The 19669-nt window shown below is 36.4% G+C and overlaps 2 protein-coding genes across 2 annotated transcripts; both read right to left on the bottom strand.

The window, feature by feature from the left end:
* Nucleotides 1–9157: 9157 nt before the first annotated feature.
* LOC113727958 (cytochrome P450 76T24-like) lies at nucleotides 9158–12645 on the bottom strand. Its single transcript, XM_027252386.2, has 2 exons — nucleotides 11441–12645; nucleotides 9158–9943 (listed from the first exon to the last, which is right to left on the bottom strand). The coding sequence occupies exons 1-2, from the start codon at nucleotides 12332–12334 to the stop codon at nucleotides 9338–9340; spliced, it is 1500 nt and encodes a 499-aa protein (XP_027108187.1). The 5' UTR covers nucleotides 12335–12645; the 3' UTR covers nucleotides 9158–9337.
* Nucleotides 12646–16988: 4343 nt separating this feature from the next.
* On the bottom strand, nucleotides 16989–19192 carry LOC140035439 (cytochrome P450 76T24-like). Its single transcript, XM_072076449.1, has 2 exons — nucleotides 18230–19192; nucleotides 16989–17659 (listed from the first exon to the last, which is right to left on the bottom strand). Exons 1-2 carry the CDS (start codon nucleotides 19124–19126, stop codon nucleotides 17054–17056), a joined length of 1503 nt encoding a protein of 500 aa, XP_071932550.1. The 5' UTR covers nucleotides 19127–19192; the 3' UTR covers nucleotides 16989–17053.
* Nucleotides 19193–19669: the final 477 nt, after the last annotated feature.

Genomic DNA, 19669 nt, shown 5'->3' with positions numbered 1-19669 from the left:
TTAGTCTAACTCTCGACTTGGATCTACCTCTCGTCCTCTTTCTCTAATTTTGTGAGCGTCCTCTAGTTACCAGAGTTTCTGCTGCTCCATCTCTGCTGGTTTGTTGGTCTTTTTTTTTGAGCTCATAGCTGTACAGGGTAGAGCTAACTTCACTGAGGGATACCTCAACTTTCCCATGGAGTAGAGTTGTTTCAAGATGCTGAAACTCCTCAGAAAAAGATCCCAACAACATGAGAGCCAAATTTTCATCTTCAAATGTCATATCTAAATTCATCAAATCAGTAATTAACTGATTGAAATTAGTGATGTGATCGTTTAGAGTTGTGCCGGGAATATAAATGAAGCGAAATAAACGCTTCTTCATATTGAGCCTGTTCTAACAATTTTTCTTCAAGAACTTCTCCTCCAATCCAATCCATAATTTATTTGCAAAAGTTTTTTTTGAGAACACATATTTTTGTTCCCTTAAAGTTACGATCGAATTGTACCACGCATTAAACGATTTAGAGTCCTCCATTCCTTCTATTCAATCTCTTCTGGTTTCTCTTTTTCGATGGCAATGTCTAGACTTTGATTAAAAAGCACGTCTAGAATCTCACTTTGCCACATACCAAAATGACAGGTACCATCAAATGTCTCCACATTTAATTTTACATTCATCATAATATTTTTCACCATTATAGACGACAACAAGCTTGTCAATGCTTGCAACAATAGGTGATTATGTCTAGAAAATTGGTATTTAAGCAGGCCAGTGTGCCTCACCAAATATTTCTTGGAAATTACTATTTTACAATTTTAGATACAATAATTTATTCATTATACCTTAATTTGGATGAGCTTCCGCAACAATTGGTATTAGAGTTCAAGGTTTCTTAGTATGCTCTGTGATTGAAACATAGTATGATCTTTCACATCAGAAAAGATTTCTTGGGTTGTTGTTATTCTACATTTAGGAGCTACTAAATATAATTTGTAGAGATGGCCGAAAGTAGATTTTCATCTACAATGCAAGCATCGACAAGCTCATCGTCGTCTATTATGGCGAGAAATATTATGATGAATGCAAAATTAAATGTGGAGACGTTTGATGATATCAGTCATTTCGGTATGTGGCAAAATGAGATTCTAGTCACGCTTTTTAATCAAGATCTAGACATTGCTATCGAAGAAGAGAAATCAGAAGAGATTGAAGAGAAGAAATGGAGAATGCTAAATCGTTTAACATGTGGTACAATTTGATTGTGTCTTTTAAAGGAACAAAAATATGTGTTCTCAAAAGAAACTTCTGCAAATAAATTGTGGACTGGATTGGAGGAAAAGTTCAGAGAAAGAAAAATGAAGGACAGCCATGGAAGAAGGAATGCAGTCCCTTTATAAAAATCAGACTTGACAACTTGTCAATCTGTCAAAGGAAAAGAAGGCAATTAGTGCAAGTGGGTATATGCAAAGAGGGAATGATTTCCTGACAAGTCTGGTGTTCGCTACAAAGCAAGATTGGTGGCTAAAATCACACTTATCTTTGCTTAGTCTAGCTCTTGACTTGAATTTACCTCTCGTCCCCTTTGTCTGATTTTGTGAGCGTCCTCTAGTTACCAGAGTTTCTGCTGCTCCATCTCTGCTACTTTGCTTGTATTTCTTCTGAACTCATAGCTGTACAGGGCAGAGCTAACTTCACTAAGGGACACCTCAACTTTCCCATGGAGTAGAGTTGTTTCAAGATGCTCAAACTCCTCAAGAAGAGATCCCAACAACATGAGAGCCAAGTTTTCATCTTCAAATGTCACATCTAAATTCATCAGATTGTTGACTTATTGGGTCAATAACCACAATTGTCAATTGTGCAAAGTTACAATTGTTGATAATTGTACACAAACTCTACATCCCACATCGTTAATTTTGTTAGAAATTCTCTCATTTGTAAACTATAAATAGAAGGATTCTTTGATAAAATAAAATATATCAAACAAGAGAATTATGACTTGTTTCCTTCTCTCTCTTTGTAATATTTCTTCTAGTGAAATATTAAGTTGTCAGTAGTGTCCGAGGACGTAGGTAAATTAGTCGAATCTCGTTAAATTCTGGTATTCTATTTTATTGTCTATTTAGTAACTATAGTTGTAGTGAGTAATTGTACAATTAATTGCATATATTGGTGATTCTGTCTAGAAAATTGGTACTTAAGCAAGCAAGTGTGCCTCACCAAGTATTTTTTGGGAATTATCATTCTGCAATTTTAGGTATAATAATTTACTCGTTATACCTTAATTTGGTAGAGTTTTCGCAACAATTGGTATCAGAGTTCAAGATTTCTTATTATGCTCTGTGGTTGCAGCATAGTCTGATCTTCCACATCAGAAAAGATTTCTTAGGCTGTTGTTATTCTACATTTAGGAGCTACTAAATATAATTTGTAAAGATGGTCGAAAGTAGATTTTCATCTACAATGCAATCATCGACAAGCTCATCGTCGTCTATAATGGCGAAAAATGTTATGATGAATGTAAAATTAAATGTGAAAACATTTGATAGTACCGGTCATTTCGGTATGTGGCAAAGTGAGTTATAGACGCATTCTTTAATCAAAGTTTAGACATTGCCATCAAAAAAGAGAAATCAGAAGAGATTGAAGAGAATGAATGGAGGACGCTAAATCGTTTAGCGTGTGGTACAATTCGATCGTGTCTTTCAAGAGAACAGAAATATGTGTTCCCAAAGAAACTTCTGCAAACAAATTGTAGATTAGATTGGAGGAGAAGTTCTTGAAGAAAAATTGTTAGAACAGACTCAATATGAAGAAGCATTTATTTCCCTTCATTTATGTTCCCGGTACAACTCTAAGTGATCACATCACTAATTTCAATCAGTTAATCACTGATCTGATGAATTTAGATGTGACATTTGAAAATAAAAATTTGGCTCTCATGTTGTTGGGATCTCTTCCTGAGAAGTTTGAGCATCTTGAAACAACTCTACTCCATGGGAAAGCTGAGGTATCCCTCAATGAAATTAGCTCTGCCTTGTACAGCTACGAGCTCAAAAGAAAAGACAAGCAAAGTAGCAGAGATGGAGCAGCAGAAACTCTGGTAACTTGAGAACTCTCACAAAACCAGAGAAAGGGGACGAGAGGTAGATCCAAGTCAAAAACTAGACTAAGCAAAAATAAGTGTGCTTTTTGCAGAGAGAAAGGACACTGGAAGAAGAACTGCTTAAAGTTGAAGAGTAAACCTGACAAGGAAAAAGCTGTTGCGGATTCAAATGTAGCTGAATGCATTGATCAAGGATCAGATTTTTAATTAGCTGTCATACTTACTGGTCATTCTAGTACATAGCTGTTGGACTCAGGTTGTAGTCATCATATGACGTCCAATAGGGAATGGTTCTTTGATTTCAAGAAGGTGGAGTCGTCTATACAGCAGATGAGACCACATTAGCAATAAATGGGATTGGTTCAATTCGGCTGAGAAATCAGGATGGATTAATTAGGATTCTAACTGATATCCGATATATGCCGGAATTGGTAAAGAACCTCATTTCTGTGAGAACACTAGAATCAATGGGCTACAAGATGTCGGCATATAATGGAGTGATGAAAATCATTTCATGTGCATTAGTGTTGGTGAAAGGAATCCGAAAAAATAATAACTTGTATTACTATCAAGGTAATGTAGTTGTTAGAGTAGCGGCAATGGCTTTCAGTGATGATCGAGAATTGAAAGTAACCAGATTATGACATATGTGCTTAGGGCATGTTGGAAAAAAATTCTTGAATCTTCTGATGAATCAAGGACTATTGAAAGGAGCCAGTGTTTGCATGTTAGATTTTTGCGAGCATTGTGTCAAAGGGAAGCGGATAAGGGTAAAATTTGGCACTACAATTCATGATACCAAGGGTACTTTGAATTATGTGCACTCTGATGTGTGGGGATCTTCCAAAATAACTTCTTTGGGAAGCAAAAATTATTTTGTTACCTTTGTCGATGACTTTTCTCAAAGAGTATAGTTGTATACTATGAAGGCGAAAAGTAAAATATTGAAAATTTTCATCAAGTGAAAAAAGATGGTGGAAACTCAAACAGAAAGAAAGATCAAAGGCCTTCGAACAAACAACGGAGGCGAATACAATAGTGATCTATTCATGGAGATCTGTGAGAATGAAGGCATTGTTCGGCATTTCACAGTCAGGGATACACCACAGCAGAACAGGGTGGCAGAGCGTATGAGCCAGACATTGATGGAGAAAGTTTGGTGTATGTTGTCCAATGCTGGGTTAGGCAAACAATTTTGGGCTGAAACTTTAGCATATGCAAATCACCTCGTCAACCGCTTACTATCAACTGCTATTAGAGGAAAAACGCCATTAGAGAAATGGTTGAAAAAACCTACTACAGATTATGATTCCTCACATGTGTTTGGTTCTACGGCATATTATCATGTTAAAGAATCAAAATTGGATTCAATGGCGAAGAAGGCGTTCTTTATGGGGATCACGACAGGCATTAAAAGTTATCGCCTTTAGTGTCCCCAGACAAAGAAGATAGTTTTCAACAGGGATGTCACATTTGATGAATCTACCATGTTAACAAAGGTAGATGTATAGCAGAATGATGGTACTCCACAACAGGTGGAGAACACTCCGAAGCAGGTGGAGTTTGAAAGAAATATTATCAGACCAGCGATGGATATAGGAGTAGATGAAAGGACTCCTATGGTAGAAGAAGAATCAACTGAAGAAGATGTTCCAGTTGGAGAGTCTTCATAGCAACTTGAATCAATTGCATTGAGTAAGCCAAAGAGAAATATCAAAGTACCTGTTCTGTATGTTAATATGGTGGCTAATGCATCTGCAATTGCAATAGATGAAATTCTTACAACTTATCTTGAATCTGTCCAAAATTTAGAGAAAGAAAAATGGAGAACAACCATGGAAGGAGAAATGCAATCCCTTTATAAGAATCAGACTTGACAACTTGTCAATCTGTCAAAGGAAAGAAGGCAATTGGGTGCAAGTGAGTATATGCAAAGGGGAAATAATTTCTTGACTAGTCTGGTGTTCGCTACAAAGCAAAATTGGTGGTTAAAGGCTACGCTCAGAAGAAAGGAATTGATTACAACAAAGTGTTTTCTCCAGTCGTGAAACATTCCACCATTAGAATTTTATTAACTTTGGAAGCACAATTGGATCTAGAACTTGTCCAATTGGATGTAAAAACTGCGTTTTTACATGGTGACTTAGAAGAAGAAATCTATATGACTCAGCCAGAAGGATTCAAAGTTGTTGGTAAAGAAAAGATGGTGTGCAAGCTTGACAAATCGTTATATGGATTAATGCAGTCTCCAAGGCAGTGGTACAAGTGATTTGACAATTTTATGATGGGACGGAAGTACACAAGAAGCAAATATGATGACTGTGTATATTTGCGCAAACTATGAGATGGATCCTACATATATTTTCTTCTTTATGTTAATGATATATTGATAGCTTCCAAGGATTAAGGTGAAATTGAAAAATTGAAATCTCATTTGAGTCGGGAGTTTGAAATGAAGAATCTCGGCGAGCCAAGAAGATTCTCGGTATGGAGATAAGCAGAGATAGAAGATTGGGGAGATTTTATTTTACTCAAAAATGGTATCTTAGTAAGGTATTAAAGAGATTTGGCATGAATGAAAAGACCAAACCTGTTAGTACTCTACTTGCTCCTCATTTCAAAATCAGTGCATCTTTATCTCTAAAGAATGATGCAGAACGAAAATATATGGTAAAGGTACCGTATGCAAATGCGATGGGTAGCTTAATGTATGCTATGGTGTGTACAAGGCCCGACATTTCACAAACAATTGGAGTTGTGAGCAGGTACATGCATGATCCTGGTAAGGAGCATTAGCAGGCTGTGAAATGAATTTTACGGTACATTTTGAATATCGTAGATGTTGAATTAGTATTTGAGCAGGATGAAAAGATTGGTCAAGGCGCAGTTGGATATTGTGATTCCGACTACGCAGGTGATCAAGATACACGTTGATCAACGACTGGGTATGTGTTTACACTTGCTAAAACACCAGTCAGTTAAAGGTCTACCTTGCAGTCAACAGTTGCTTTGTCTACTACAGAGGCGGAGTATATGGCAGTTACGGAGGCTGTTAAGGAAACAATTTGGCTTCGTGGGTTGTTTGATGAATTGAAAATCAGACAAAAGTCTATCAAAGTTCATTGTGATAATCAGAGTGCTATTCATTTAGCAAAAAATCAAGTTTATCATGCAAGGACGAAACATATCGACGTACGGTATTATTTTGTGAGGAAGATTTTGAAAAATAATACGATACTACTTCAAAAGATTCAGATCAAGGAGAATCCTGCTGATACGCTTACGAAGGTTGTGACAACTATCAAATTCCAACATTGTTTGAATTTGATAAATGCTGTGCACAATTTGAAGATTGGCACTTGACAGTGCATTTGAAGACGCCACCGAATGTTGGGAGAAGAGTGAAGCATTGAAGATGTAGAGATTTCGCTAAGGTGGAGATTTGTTGATTTATTGGCTCAATAGCCACAATTGTCAATTGTGCAAAGTTACAATTGTTGACAATTGTGCACAAACTCTACATCCCACATCGTTAGTTTTGTTAGAAATTCTCTCATTTGTAAACTATAAATAGAAGGATCCTTTGATAGGATAAAACATACCAAGCAAGAGAATTATAACTTGCTTCCTTCTCTCTCTTTGTAATATTTCTTCTAGTGAAATATTAAGTTGTCATTGGTGTCCGAGAACATAGACAAATTAGCCGAATCTCGTTAAATTCTGGTGTTCTATTTTATTGTCTATTTAGTAGCTATATTTGTAGGTATATTTGTAGTGAGTTATTGTGCAATTAATTGCATATATAAGTGATTCTGTCTAGAAAATTAGTACTTAAGCGGGCCAGTGTGCCTCACGCAATAATTTTTGCAACCTCTAAAAAATAGCCGAAAAATTTTCTACTACTACCAATCTGTAAAAGAAAGTTTCGGCCAATAGATTTTCCAGTCGCCAGCAAATCTGCCTAACCTGAGAAATTGCTTGAGAGAGCAAAGAGATTTTCAAGTCACCAACAAATCTCCCTAACCCGAGAAAGAAACTGCTTGAAGAGCAACTGCTGCTAAAGAGATTCCGATTGCAAAAAGAAAGAGCACCTGCTCTCTTAGAGCAAATTTGAGACTGAGAAATGAAAGTGTGGTTCGGAGAGAGAGTAAGAAATGAGAGTGAGTGATGGAAGCTCTATGCCAAACCATTTTATAGCGAATTGAATCAAATCTAGCCGTTCAGATGATTGGCTAGCATTTTTTTTGGGAAAAATATCACTGCAACCGTGCTGATGGGACACGGCGGCGGTGCTCATCAGCCAATAAGCTCGCAGAGTTTCAATAATTTGCGTACGATTTTCACATGGCCTTGTCGCCCTTTGTCACGCGCTGAAAGCAAGTGTCAGGCGCCTGACGCCTTTTTTTTTTTTGAACTGCCTGTCTACCGCTGTGCTGACTGGGCACGGCCGCGGACAGGCATGGGCCCTTTTTTGACGGTGCTGACTTTTTCAAAAAAAAAAATCAAATTTATTTTGCGGCCATGCTGAGTCAGCACAGCACATATAAATTGAGAAACATCCCATGTCAGAGATACATTTGGCGGATTGTTTTTTTTTTTTTACCTATAATCTAAGGAATTAGCCTGTTTTTGAAGCAACTCTCTGGCAACTTCTGGCGACGATACAACAATTACTGGCTTCTTTCCCAGCTTTAGAGACATCCAGGGTCCATAAGTTCCGGAGAGTTTGCTAGTGATTCATGGATGATTCCATTTATCTGGAAGAGGTTACCAATGATTGGATGTGGGCAAGGCCCTGGAGGAAGTTTATCGAAGTTTCGGCGGCTCGAATTGGACGTGAGGATGGAAATGCAAGAATACCGTATAACCAAAAATGGCACTACAATTAGGAAAAAAAAAAAAAAGCATTGGAGCATTCATGCTGGCACGTGCCTTTATTCTTCTCTGCCTGGTACTGCATTGTGCATATCTTCCCAGCAATTTGTGGTTTCAGAATACGCTTATCTGCTGGAGTTCTCGTTCTACGTAAATTTTGCTACTCAATGTAGTTATTAATAACATTAATGTTCGCCAACAAAAGGTTCTGATAAGACCAGCTTGCAGAGTCATTCACAGCATGGGAACCTGAGGCCTGCAAGATGCATCTGTGAATACAGAAGCGCCACACAAAATGTTGCACTACCCTCTACTTTCATTTTTTTTTTTTTTTTGCCATTTTCGAATCAAAAGAAATTTCTTTTTACTTTTTTCCCCCTTCTTTGCAATGTGAACCAATTTTCGTTCTTATTTTTTTTTTTTATTTCCACCCTTCTCCGGGAAATAATTGTCTTTCATTTCTTTTTTTTCTTCTTTTTTTTTGGTTTTTTTCCCTCCAAACACGTAAAATACAGAACCTTAAATTTGACACAAGGAGATAACTGCTTGCCCACATGACAAAAAAGAGTGCAAGCAAGAATGTAGCATCAATTTGCTCCATATATTTTCCTTGGCCATTCTTCTGCTTTCCTTTTTTCTTTCTTGGAACTCAAATCTGACTGGGAAAACACTTCATGTGCTGTAAATTTCATCGATCAGATATCACTTCCTGCTTTATATCGTCATAGGTGGGATCCTAGTATGTATGAATTCACCCTGCCAATGAGGATGCCCTTTTCTAATATTTGGACAAACGCAAGCTTCGCTGAACCATCATAAACAAATGACAATTGGATTAAAAAAAAAACAATTGTTACCTATATCCCCTGGCATTATAATTTGACTTTGACCAGTTAGGTAGTATCAAGGGTGTCCCCATGACAAAAGATATACGCTACCAGCTAAAATTTACACATCAAGATTGGTCTATATATATGAGAAAAGCTATTTAATATTTATGCATGTTAATAGCCTGTGGATTGTTGACAAAAATTATGAAGAAATCCATTTAAGTCACCATCTGCAGGCTGCAGTTGCAGCTACAAGCGGCAGTTGACTCTTAATTTGGAGAGAATTGCAGGAAACTACTTATTGGATTTGATTGAGGTTACAAATTCAAGAAGGAAAAAAATATATATAATACATGAGATGAATTGCACTATGTGTAAAATTTGTCACTGATTATGTAAGAGTTCATAATTTATAGTAAATCGTAACGTACAACATAATTTATGCAAAACGAAGTCAAACATCTCAATTGCATCAAAATTCACAAGGAGTGCTTTCTCTACTCATCTGAAATGATTAAGCCTTCAAATTGCTATATATTGGAGTCACAGCTTAACAGGAATAGCCTTTAGAGGCCAAGCCTTCTGAACTGTCAACCCAAATTTTTCTTCCATGTCTAAATCTTCTGGTTTCATTCCATCTTCCAGTTTCCAGTCAATGTTGTAAATGAAAGAAGCTAGCATCAAGTGTACCATCCGATAACCTAGAGGCAATCCTGGACATATTCTCCTCCCAGCGCCAAGGGGAATGAGCTCGAAATGCTGGCCTCTCACATCAATGTCACTGCCTAAAAATCGTTCAGGCTCAAAATTCTCAGGATTTGACCACATTGTCGGATCTCTACCCGAAGCCCACACATTGACAAGCACCTCTGTGTTTTTTGGCACTATGAAGCCATTGATTTCTACATCTTCATCAGCTTTGTGAGGAATAAGTAATGGCGCTGGAGGGTGAAGTCGAAAGGTTTCTTTGATCACTGCTTGCAAGTAAGGGAGTCTCGAGATATCTGATTCTTGGACTCCTTCCTTCTTTCCAATGACTTCCTTGAGCTCTGCTCTAATGTTTGCAATCTTGTCAGGACTGCGTAATAACTCTGCCATTGCCCACTCCACAGTGACTGATGCTGTTTCTGTCCCTGCAAGAAATAAATCCTAATGGAAACCAGAGCTACATTGATGTCAGGCCAACAAATTTTCCGCTTAAGTGATGGAAAAAGTGGAAAGTTTCAACATATATATATATATATATATATATATATAGAAAAATATTTTTATTCCACCCTCCATTTCCTGGAAAAGAATCACTTGTAAATCTTTTTTTTCACATATATTATATAGTTTTTCTTTATTTGGTGCCCTGAGGACATTCTATCAGCAAATTGGAAAAGGAAAGTGGATCTCAATTAGTGCTTTAAAATTATTGAACACCCCTAAATTGCAATGATTTTGCAGAAGAATATTTTGTATTTTTTGCCGCTGTTATTCCTCCCTTGAATTGTTCTTGATTGTTATATCACAAGTTCCTATTTGTTTTTTCTTGTTACCTGAAATTTTATACATGGTGGTCTCCAACTTTGTACATTTTAAGAAGTTTGCAAAAATTTAAATTGTCTAACAATGAGTAAGCATTTCAAGATACATCATCATCATAGTTTATGTGAACTAGGAGAGGGAAAAGAAAATTTAAAAAAAAAATTCTCTTGCATTTTTTGACCCATCGAAGAGAATACAACCCTTGTCAGAGAGAGAGAGAGAGAGAGAGAGAGAATATAACTAGGTTATTATTAGTACCAAAATTAACCCACTATATCAGCCAATCTAATGTGAAAAAAATACTAATTAACACAATAATAGACAGAAAAATACTTTTATTTACCTTTGAGATTGTATGTAAGTAGCAAAAAATTTGAAATATTGAAAATTCATTGATGTGGGTTGTACCTCTAAAAATACAAAATATAAGATACAACCACACGACAAGAACAAGAAGTAGATTAACAAGGGAATAAATTTGAAAGTGAATTAGTTTGAAAATAATTTTAAAGAAGAATAAGGTTATATATCATGCAAAGAAACTCTCATTTCCTGCCCTACAATTTGCTAACCTGAGTGCCCTCCAATTACAAACCATGTTTGGCTGTTACTACGGCTAGAGGACATCATTTCTCCATGTTAAAGAAAGGTCAATTTTTATGACTGTCATTGAGGTTGCCATCCATCTTCTTAGGGGTGCCAACGGGGCGAAAATACACATATTGATTGTAATTGATGTACAGGATCACTCCCAGGAGCAATGGAATTTCGAAGAAATTTATTAAATATAGACAAATCTTAGGATTCAATAATATCCAGTTAACATTCTTATTGCTTTATGTAAAGTGGTTGGAGGCTTGTTATGTTTAATATATATTTACATAAAGGACATAACTAGAATTTTAACTAATGCCGTTATGGATATGCTTTCTGTCAATTTTCTACTTTATATAAAATCACAGAGGATTGAGTAAATATTATAGACCACAAAAAGATTATGTGGCGTATATGCAAAACCACAAGGAGTAAATAGTAATTTACCTACTTACAAATAAAAAATAAATAAATAAATAAAGATGAGTAATTTATTCTATTAGCAAAATTTTTGACACTCACCAGAAGCAAATGTTTCAGGTCATTGCGGCAGAACTCAGACTCGTTCTTTATACTATGATCCAAGAGACCTTCCAACAGATCATTTTTCTTAGTCTCTGATGTCCCTCTAACTTGCAGCCGTTCATCAATAACGTCATCAAAAATGGCAAATAGCCTTTGCATATAGAACGTCATGCCACGCCTGATGCCTTGGGGATCGATCATTTGTAGGACAGGAAAGTAATCCGCAAGATTAGGGGCCCCGGCATTTTTCATTATACCCCACACAATCCCCTTGAGTTCTTGAGATGAATTAGAATCATAGTTAGCAAAATCGACTGAAAATAGAGATCTTGATATTAAGTTCAGAGATGTTGTGAAGGCTGCATCACTAACATTAACAATTTTCCTGCTAACGCTACACCTCTGCAAATAGTCGCATAATTCTTGCAGCTTCTCCCGACGAACGCCTTGACTAGCATCAAGTTTTTGCAACGAAAACAGTTGCTCTTTGCATATCTTACGGAGATTACGCCACTGGCTCGAAGCTGGCAGAAAGACTATCGAGGCTTTATGGTGATCAAGCGCCTGGACTGCATTTGCCACTCCACGGCCGGAGAAAAGTTGGTCATATTTTTGTAGTACTTCGCTGGCAATCGTTGGAGATGACACAACTACCGTTCTCTTGCTCCCCAGCTTAAGATACATTAGAGGACCATAAATTTTGGAGAGTCTGGCAAATGATTCATGAGGTTTCTGACCAACGTTTAGGATGTTACCAAAGATTGGAATTGGATAAGGGCCCGGAGGAAGCCTGGCTATTCTCCGGGACCTTAATTCTGATACAAGGAAATAAGTGCTTGCCCAGATGACAAAAAATAGTGCAAGCCAAAGTATAGCATCAAAAAGCGCCATGTTTTCTGATTGTGAATTCTTCTGTTTATGTTTTTCTGGCACTCAATCTATCAGAGAGCGAAACTAATAAAAAAAACTTCTAAATTGAGCGCTTGAGTTGAACTATATATATCATACATGCACAGCTAAAGAATACGAAGAAAGACTTGTACTGCATAGAATGGTATGCTGGCCAAACTACTAAGAATAGTTTGTATGGACAACATAGAACCTATCACAAAGAGACCATCTTGCTGTACTAAGCACCACTGTAGCTTTTATTTCTTCTCTAACCACTCAATTCACTTGCCAAGTGCATTTCGCTTCCACCGTACTCCAGGCAACTCAAACTTATCTACAACTAAATGCCTTGAAAGATATGTGGTGCCCAAGTCCTCCAAATTCACCACAAGATCCCGGTAGTTTATGGCAATTATTGCTACAAATATTTTGGTTATTTTCAGTCTAGTTGAAAGACTCTATGGCTGATTGGGACTGGTCAGTGAAATTGTGATTCTATTGCATTTGTCAGCACATTAGTTGATGTACAATCACATTGTATTATTATATATCGGTTGTACACCAAGAATTTAAATGTATACAATAACTAAACCTAACTGCACTGACCGTGAATCTGCTCTGTTTATACTTTTTGGTGTTGTAATTAGTATAACAGGATGTCCTTTTGTTTTTGGTAGGCAGGACCCCTTTTGTTGGAGGGACAATTTCAGCTTGAGGTTTTCTTATAATATCACTTAGCACCCTTAAAGTATTAGAAATCCTATTTACCTCCCTCAGCAGTGTGGTGCGACCACATATCCCAATCAAAGGCTAGGAAATGATGATTTTACCCTTGGAATTTGGATATGTGTTTAGGAAAAAGCCAAAAAATTATTTAATCTAAAATACTTGTGAAGAAAATATCAAAAATGCAAATGGCACTATTTTGGGTGCATATTTCAGGTTAAAGATGGATTTGAAAAAAAATTTATATTGAACTGCTAAAAAAAATACAAAATATTTAGATTCCTATCAGTTTTAAAAATTATAATTGCCATCTTGTGGGTCCATTGACAATATCAATTCCATATGTTGAACGCTGTTCGTGCATGATTTGCCATATTGTGCTACCAATCTTTTTCTTTGGTGCGCGACCTTCCTTTTCCCCACTTGTTGCTAAGTTTTTGGCTTCATATTCTAGTATTTTTATGTTGTTGTTGCAGCTGCAGAAGTGACTATTGCAATAATGATCTTCGAGTTGCCTTATTGGTGCAATCTTGTTAATTGTCAACACTTAGCTTTCCAACAATTATTAGTTTTTTTTTTCAGTTATAAAATTCATGAATGGCATGGCATAAGGGTAGTAATGAATAGATAATATAATTTCTCCTCGGATGCATTTTTTTTAATCTTATTTTACCAAAAAGGGCTCATATTGGGTTTGTTTGGATACGAATTTATTTGTAAAAGAATTTGAGTTTATTGCAACACAAATATATTTTTCAATTGGAGATGGAAAGAATGTGAAGTGGATGTGAGGGTAAAAAAAACACATTTTTAATCACTTTTTATCTTTCTAATTCTTTTTACCTCATATACTTTTTTTTTTTAAATCTCATATACATCAAAATATCAAATCACCACAAGTGCCACAATGTTATTCCTTTTTTTTTTTTTTTTTCTCAATAGCCACCTATTCATACACACTCATTGTTACATAAATTGTCATTCCAAGGAAAGTAGATAAGACTTTCAAGAATTTAGAGGTGCTAAATGATATTTTGTAAAACCTTAAAGGAGGTTCCTAAAATCATCCCTTTGTTGAAATTAAATTAACCTTGCCAATGATGATTTCCTTTTTGATAAACACCATGTCATCTGTGTGATATCATGCATAGTATTAAGTCAATAATGTCTAGATTACCAACAAAAACTATTGACAATAGCCATTTAAACAACCACCTGGCAAATCACCCCGCTTGGTTACGGGCATGTCTAATTTTGTCTTGTCAGCTTGGTACAATTCTTATTAGGGATGGTAATATATAAGATAAAATCTAAAAGCCGTGGGTAAGAGATACCAAACACCCAAACCCCACGCAAATACACATAAAATAGTCTATTGAATGACAATTTACTTAAATCAACTTGTGATACGGTTCGAGGAGCCTTGGTTCTTCAATCCATTATTTTGTATCAATAGGGCAGCTAAGAAAGTTGATTAGGTTGAATAATTAGATAATGGTAGTATTTTAAGTAGCAGTTTTAGTAGTATTTTTGTTAGTTTTCTTATTAATTTTATGAATAAGGGTTGTAATTATGTGATGAAGAGGAAAGGTCGTGAATGAAGTTGAATCAAGCCGAGTCGGGCACCCAATATAGAACCGGTCATAAGGCCCGTCATGTTCTGGTTCTTGTTTAGTTTGTATGACCACCACTAAGGGTGTGTTTGATAAAACTGAAGTTTGAAATCTGAAATCTGAAATTTGAATCCATCAAGTTATCAAATTGTTAAGTATTAAATCTAATACATTTGAGTATATATCATATTCAGTGATAAGTGAATAACTTATAATTTAATTTTGGGAACAAATTTTACCTAGGAAATTTAGTACCACTTAATTAATTCAGATGTTCAATTTTTGGTTATCAAACGGTTTGAATATATTAAGATCTGAATTCATTAATTTTAAGTACTGAATTGGATTATCAAACAGGACTTAAAATAGATGATAATCATTGAGCTTGACGTAGAGCCAAACATTGTTTGTTTAGGGTTTACGTATATTTTATTTCCTTTTTTAGAGTACGACTCATTGTGACTTATAAATAGCTGTAGTTAGGACTTTTATAATTAATTCCTTTTTTATACAAAATATCAATGAAACTTTCATTGCACCAACTGTTGAGAGCTTTCCCTTGTTATCATCTGCTTTCTCTTGTTATCATCTTTGATTTGTGTTCTAAGGTTTGAACCAGATTTGACCCTTTATTCTTCTATAAATTTCGTTCGCGAAACAAATCCAACATCTATGCTTCCACTACAGCATCAATTTGAAGCTTTTTAATTTCATCAATTGTAAGTTGTTATTTGGCTGCAGCTGCACGAAAGCTCAAACTCCCACACTTGTGAGACTCTTAGAAATTGAAATTGAAATCAATAATATTAATAATATTAGAGGCCTTCTTAGAAATTGAAATCCATGAATAAGAATTATATAATTGTATGACATAACACTCGTGAGACTCTTGATTGAGACTGTCTTAAGCAAAAACTTATCTGTTTGTTTGATTAAATTTCAGACTTCAGTGGCTCGACCGGTAACAAATAACTCGTCAGTACCCGAATTTGACCCGATCCCGAGTTCAGCATGTACGTTTGGTAAACAAATTTATAAGTCCAACAGGTAATGGATTGGGTATGAGTAGTTTAGATAGGTGTCTTACTCGTTGCCATCTGTGATTTTTACAAAATTTGGTGTATTTTCACTAAATTGATACACACAAACGAAATTCACCGTGTTCGCGTGGCTGCTAGTTGCGGCTGTGGACTCTGTATTTGGAGTTTTGGCGTTGCAGGAAACTGCTTGGACTGACTTGGCGTAGGCTGTGGTGCATAATCGATTTGGATTCAAATCATAAATCAAGAAGGGCAAGAGTAACGGCTGCATGAGGTGAATTGCACTATACATCTTATTCAAGAATAATTATTTGGTTAAGGTTAACGATTTGTATACTTTAGTAGCACACAGCATATTATGAAATTAGGAAGAAGAAAATGTAAACAACCAATGATCAGAAGCAGGCCCTCTAAACTTCTCAAAGTTAAAAATAAATAAATAAAAAAAAAAAAGGTAAGAAGAAGCAGACAATCTAATTAATCACATTCAGGCATCTGGTAATGCAGTGAATTTACTCTACGTTATATATCTAGCCATTGTCTTTCTATCTATTTCTTTTCTTTTCTTTTCTTTTCTTTTTGTTTTGGGAAATTTTCCTTTGAATTGATAATGAAAAAAATTAACTGAAACCCGGTTTTCTTGCATTTTTCCAGTTTCAAAAAAATATATATATTCTCAGGAAAAGATTTTGGGGGAAAAAGTCTTAACAACACCTCAGTTCCAATAATAAGTCTAGTATTATTTCAAATGGATATCTCAGAACTGATAAGAGAAATCTGGGAACGCTTTGTATACCAAAAATCTGCCACCAATCTAAAATTTTTTTACAGGCTAGCTTCATAGGCAATGGTTTGACCTCGTAGGCATATCTACTACTACTTCGTGTCTCATGCATTAAAATGTTTTGGATTTTAATTTCTTCACGCATACAAAAAAAAAAAAAAAAAAAAAAAAAGTGGATCCTGATTTCAGTCCACTTCCTTCTTTAAGGAAATGAAACATTCGTATTCTATGTTGACAAAATTTAAATAAAGCTTATAGTAATTCAGAATTTGTTTTATTAAGTTGTCGTATTGGTTTAGAAATTAGGAAATAGTGTAATTCTTTAAGCAACTTTAATCTTTAATTGTTATATCTTGATGAGTTGTTGGTTATAGTAATTCAGAATTTCTTGATGAGTTGTTGGTTATTTTCACTGCGTGATTTTTTGTGCCAACATTCTTGCAAATTTGATATGCCAGAGCAAGTCAACATATGTCAATTGCGATAAAAAATAACAAGGAATGATGCTTTCTCTGCTCACAGGGAATGATTGGACCTAAAAATCAGCAGACCGAAGTCACAGCTTAACAGGAATAGCCTTTAGAGGCAAGGCCTTCTGAATTGTCAACCCAAATTTTTCTTCCATGTCTAAATCTTCTGGTTTCATTCCATCTTCCAGTTTCCAGTCAATGTTGTGAATGAGAGAAGCTAGCATCAAGTGTACCATCCGATAAGCTAGAGGCAATCCTGGACATATTCTCCTCCCAGCGCCAAAGGGAATGAGCTCGAAATGCTGGCCTCTCACATCAATGTCACTGCCTAAAAATCGCTCTGGTTCAAAATTCTCAGGATCTGACCACATTGTCGGATCCCTACCCGAAGCCCACACGTTGACAAGTACTTGTATGTCTTTTGGCACTATGAAACCATTGATTTCTACATCTTCATCAGCTTTGTGAGGAACAAGTAATGGCGCTGGCGGGTGAAGTCGAAAGGTTTCTTTGATCACTGCTTGCAGGTAAGGGAGTCGAGAGATATCTGATTCTTGGACTCCTTCCTTCTCTCCAATGACTTCCTTGAGCTCTGCTCTAGCTTTTGCAATCTTATCAGGACTGCGTAATAACTCTGTCATTGCCCACTCCACAGTAGCTGAAGTAGTGTCTATTCCTGCCACAAATAAATCCTAGTAGAAACCAGAGAGTTAGATCATCAACGTTGAGCCAAGAATTTTCTTGCCCATGAATACATGCATACACCCATACATATATACATGTATGCATCTATGTATACATGTACATATACATACGTGTATGTATGTATGTTTCTGTGTGTGTATATATATGTACGACGTGACAATAGTTAAATTTATCGTAGAAAGTTAAAAATTTTCAATAGACAGTCATTTCTATTCCAAGTCCAACCTCCATTTTCCTGTCCTGCACTTTGCCAATCTGACAGCCTAGAAGCCACTTATAGCAGCCATTCTACAGCTAGAGAAAATATCATTTTCAGCACTTCATGGGTTGGTCAATTTTCATGGTCATCAATGTGAGACTTCCATTTGTATTCTTAGGATTAGGAGTACAAGTGGTGCAAAGTTCCTATTTACGAAAAACTAATGCAGAGAATCATCTCCAGGGGTCAATGAAATGACAAGAAATTGAGATGCATGGACAAAAGGTTTGAATGAGTAATTAAGCAACTAGTTTATTATAAGTGATCAAACTAGGCAGACAAATTAACTAACACTTACCAGAAGCAAATGCTTAAGATCATTGCGATTGAACTCGGACTCATTCTTTATGCTGTGATCCAAGAGTGCTTCCAACAAATCTTTTTGCTTAGCCTCCGATGTACCTCTTACTTGCAGCCGTTCATCAATGATGTCATCAAAAATATCAAACAGCCGCTGGAAATAGAACTTGGTGTCCCGCATGATGCCTTGGGGATCAATCCTTTGTAGGACTGGAAAGTAATCTGAAAGATTAGAAGCGCCAACATTTTTCATCACCCCCCATGCCACCTCCCTGAGTTCTTGAGACGAATTAGAATCATAGTTGGCAAAATCTTTAGAAAATAGAGTTCTCGACATCAAGTTAAGAGATGTTGTGAAGGCTGCATCACCAACATTCACAGCTTTCCTGCTAACACTAGATTTATGCAAATATTCGCATAATTCTCGCAGCTTTTCTTGACGAAGGCCTTGGCTAGCGTCGAGTCTTGGTGTTGCAAAAATATTCTCTTTACACATCTTGCGAATGTTCCGCCACTGGCTCAAAACTGGCAGCCAGACCATAGAGATCTTATGGTGATCAAGTGCTTGGGCAGCAGTGGGGGCTGCTCGGCTTGAAAACAACTGGTCATATCTTTGTAGCACTTCTCTTGCAACATCTGCAGATGACACAAGTATGGTTGCTTTGCTCCCTAGCTTAAGAAACATCAGAGGTCCATAAGTTTTGGACAGTTTTGCAAATGATTGGTGAGGCTTTTCGCCAAGCTGATGGAGATTACCGATGATTGGAAATGAATAAGGCCCCGGAGGAAGTCTGGCCGCTGATTTCCGGGACCTCAAATTTGAAGTGATCACATGGATGAATGCCCAGATGACAAGATAGAATACAAGAGAAGAGACTATAGTTATAGTATCCATTAGCCTGCCTTTCTTTTTCCTTCGCTTCTAAAATTTCTACTCTTTCTGGGACTCTACTTCCATCAGGGTGACATATTTATACAGATTTAAACCGACGCGTAAGAGATGATGTTAGCAGTAGGATCAGGACGGAAGACCAGTACCATTTGTGGGGAACCCGCCCGCCAATGGGCTTGACATTAGGCATCCAGCACCACAAATTGATTGCCTTTTCACCTTACTTTTTGGGTTCCCAAGCCTATGCTATTCTTGAACTGGCATCAAACAAAAGTCAAGTTGCATAAAAGTTACCATTACTTTCAAATAAGGCAGGCAGACCTGACTGGCAAGTAAGTAGATAATTTGAATAGTATGTAGCATGAAAGGACAGCAAGGATTGGAAATGCAAAAGAAGTACGGATGCAGAAATTTGGAAATGGAGTAGAATAAATGCAAAATAGTTGGCCATTCATTTGCTGCCAAGGAATCTTTATGTGTAGATTCTAGTTCTTTGCCAATTAAAAATTTGTCCACACCCAAGATTTACGGGCTTGAGAGTCGAAA

This window comes from Coffea arabica, chromosome 2c (assembly GCF_036785885.1).
Source record: "Coffea arabica cultivar ET-39 chromosome 2c, Coffea Arabica ET-39 HiFi, whole genome shotgun sequence".
Classification (NCBI taxonomy): domain Eukaryota; kingdom Viridiplantae; phylum Streptophyta; class Magnoliopsida; order Gentianales; family Rubiaceae; genus Coffea; species Coffea arabica.
Note: the sequence above shows the minus strand (reverse complement) of the source record. Positions and strands in the feature narration are given on the sequence as shown.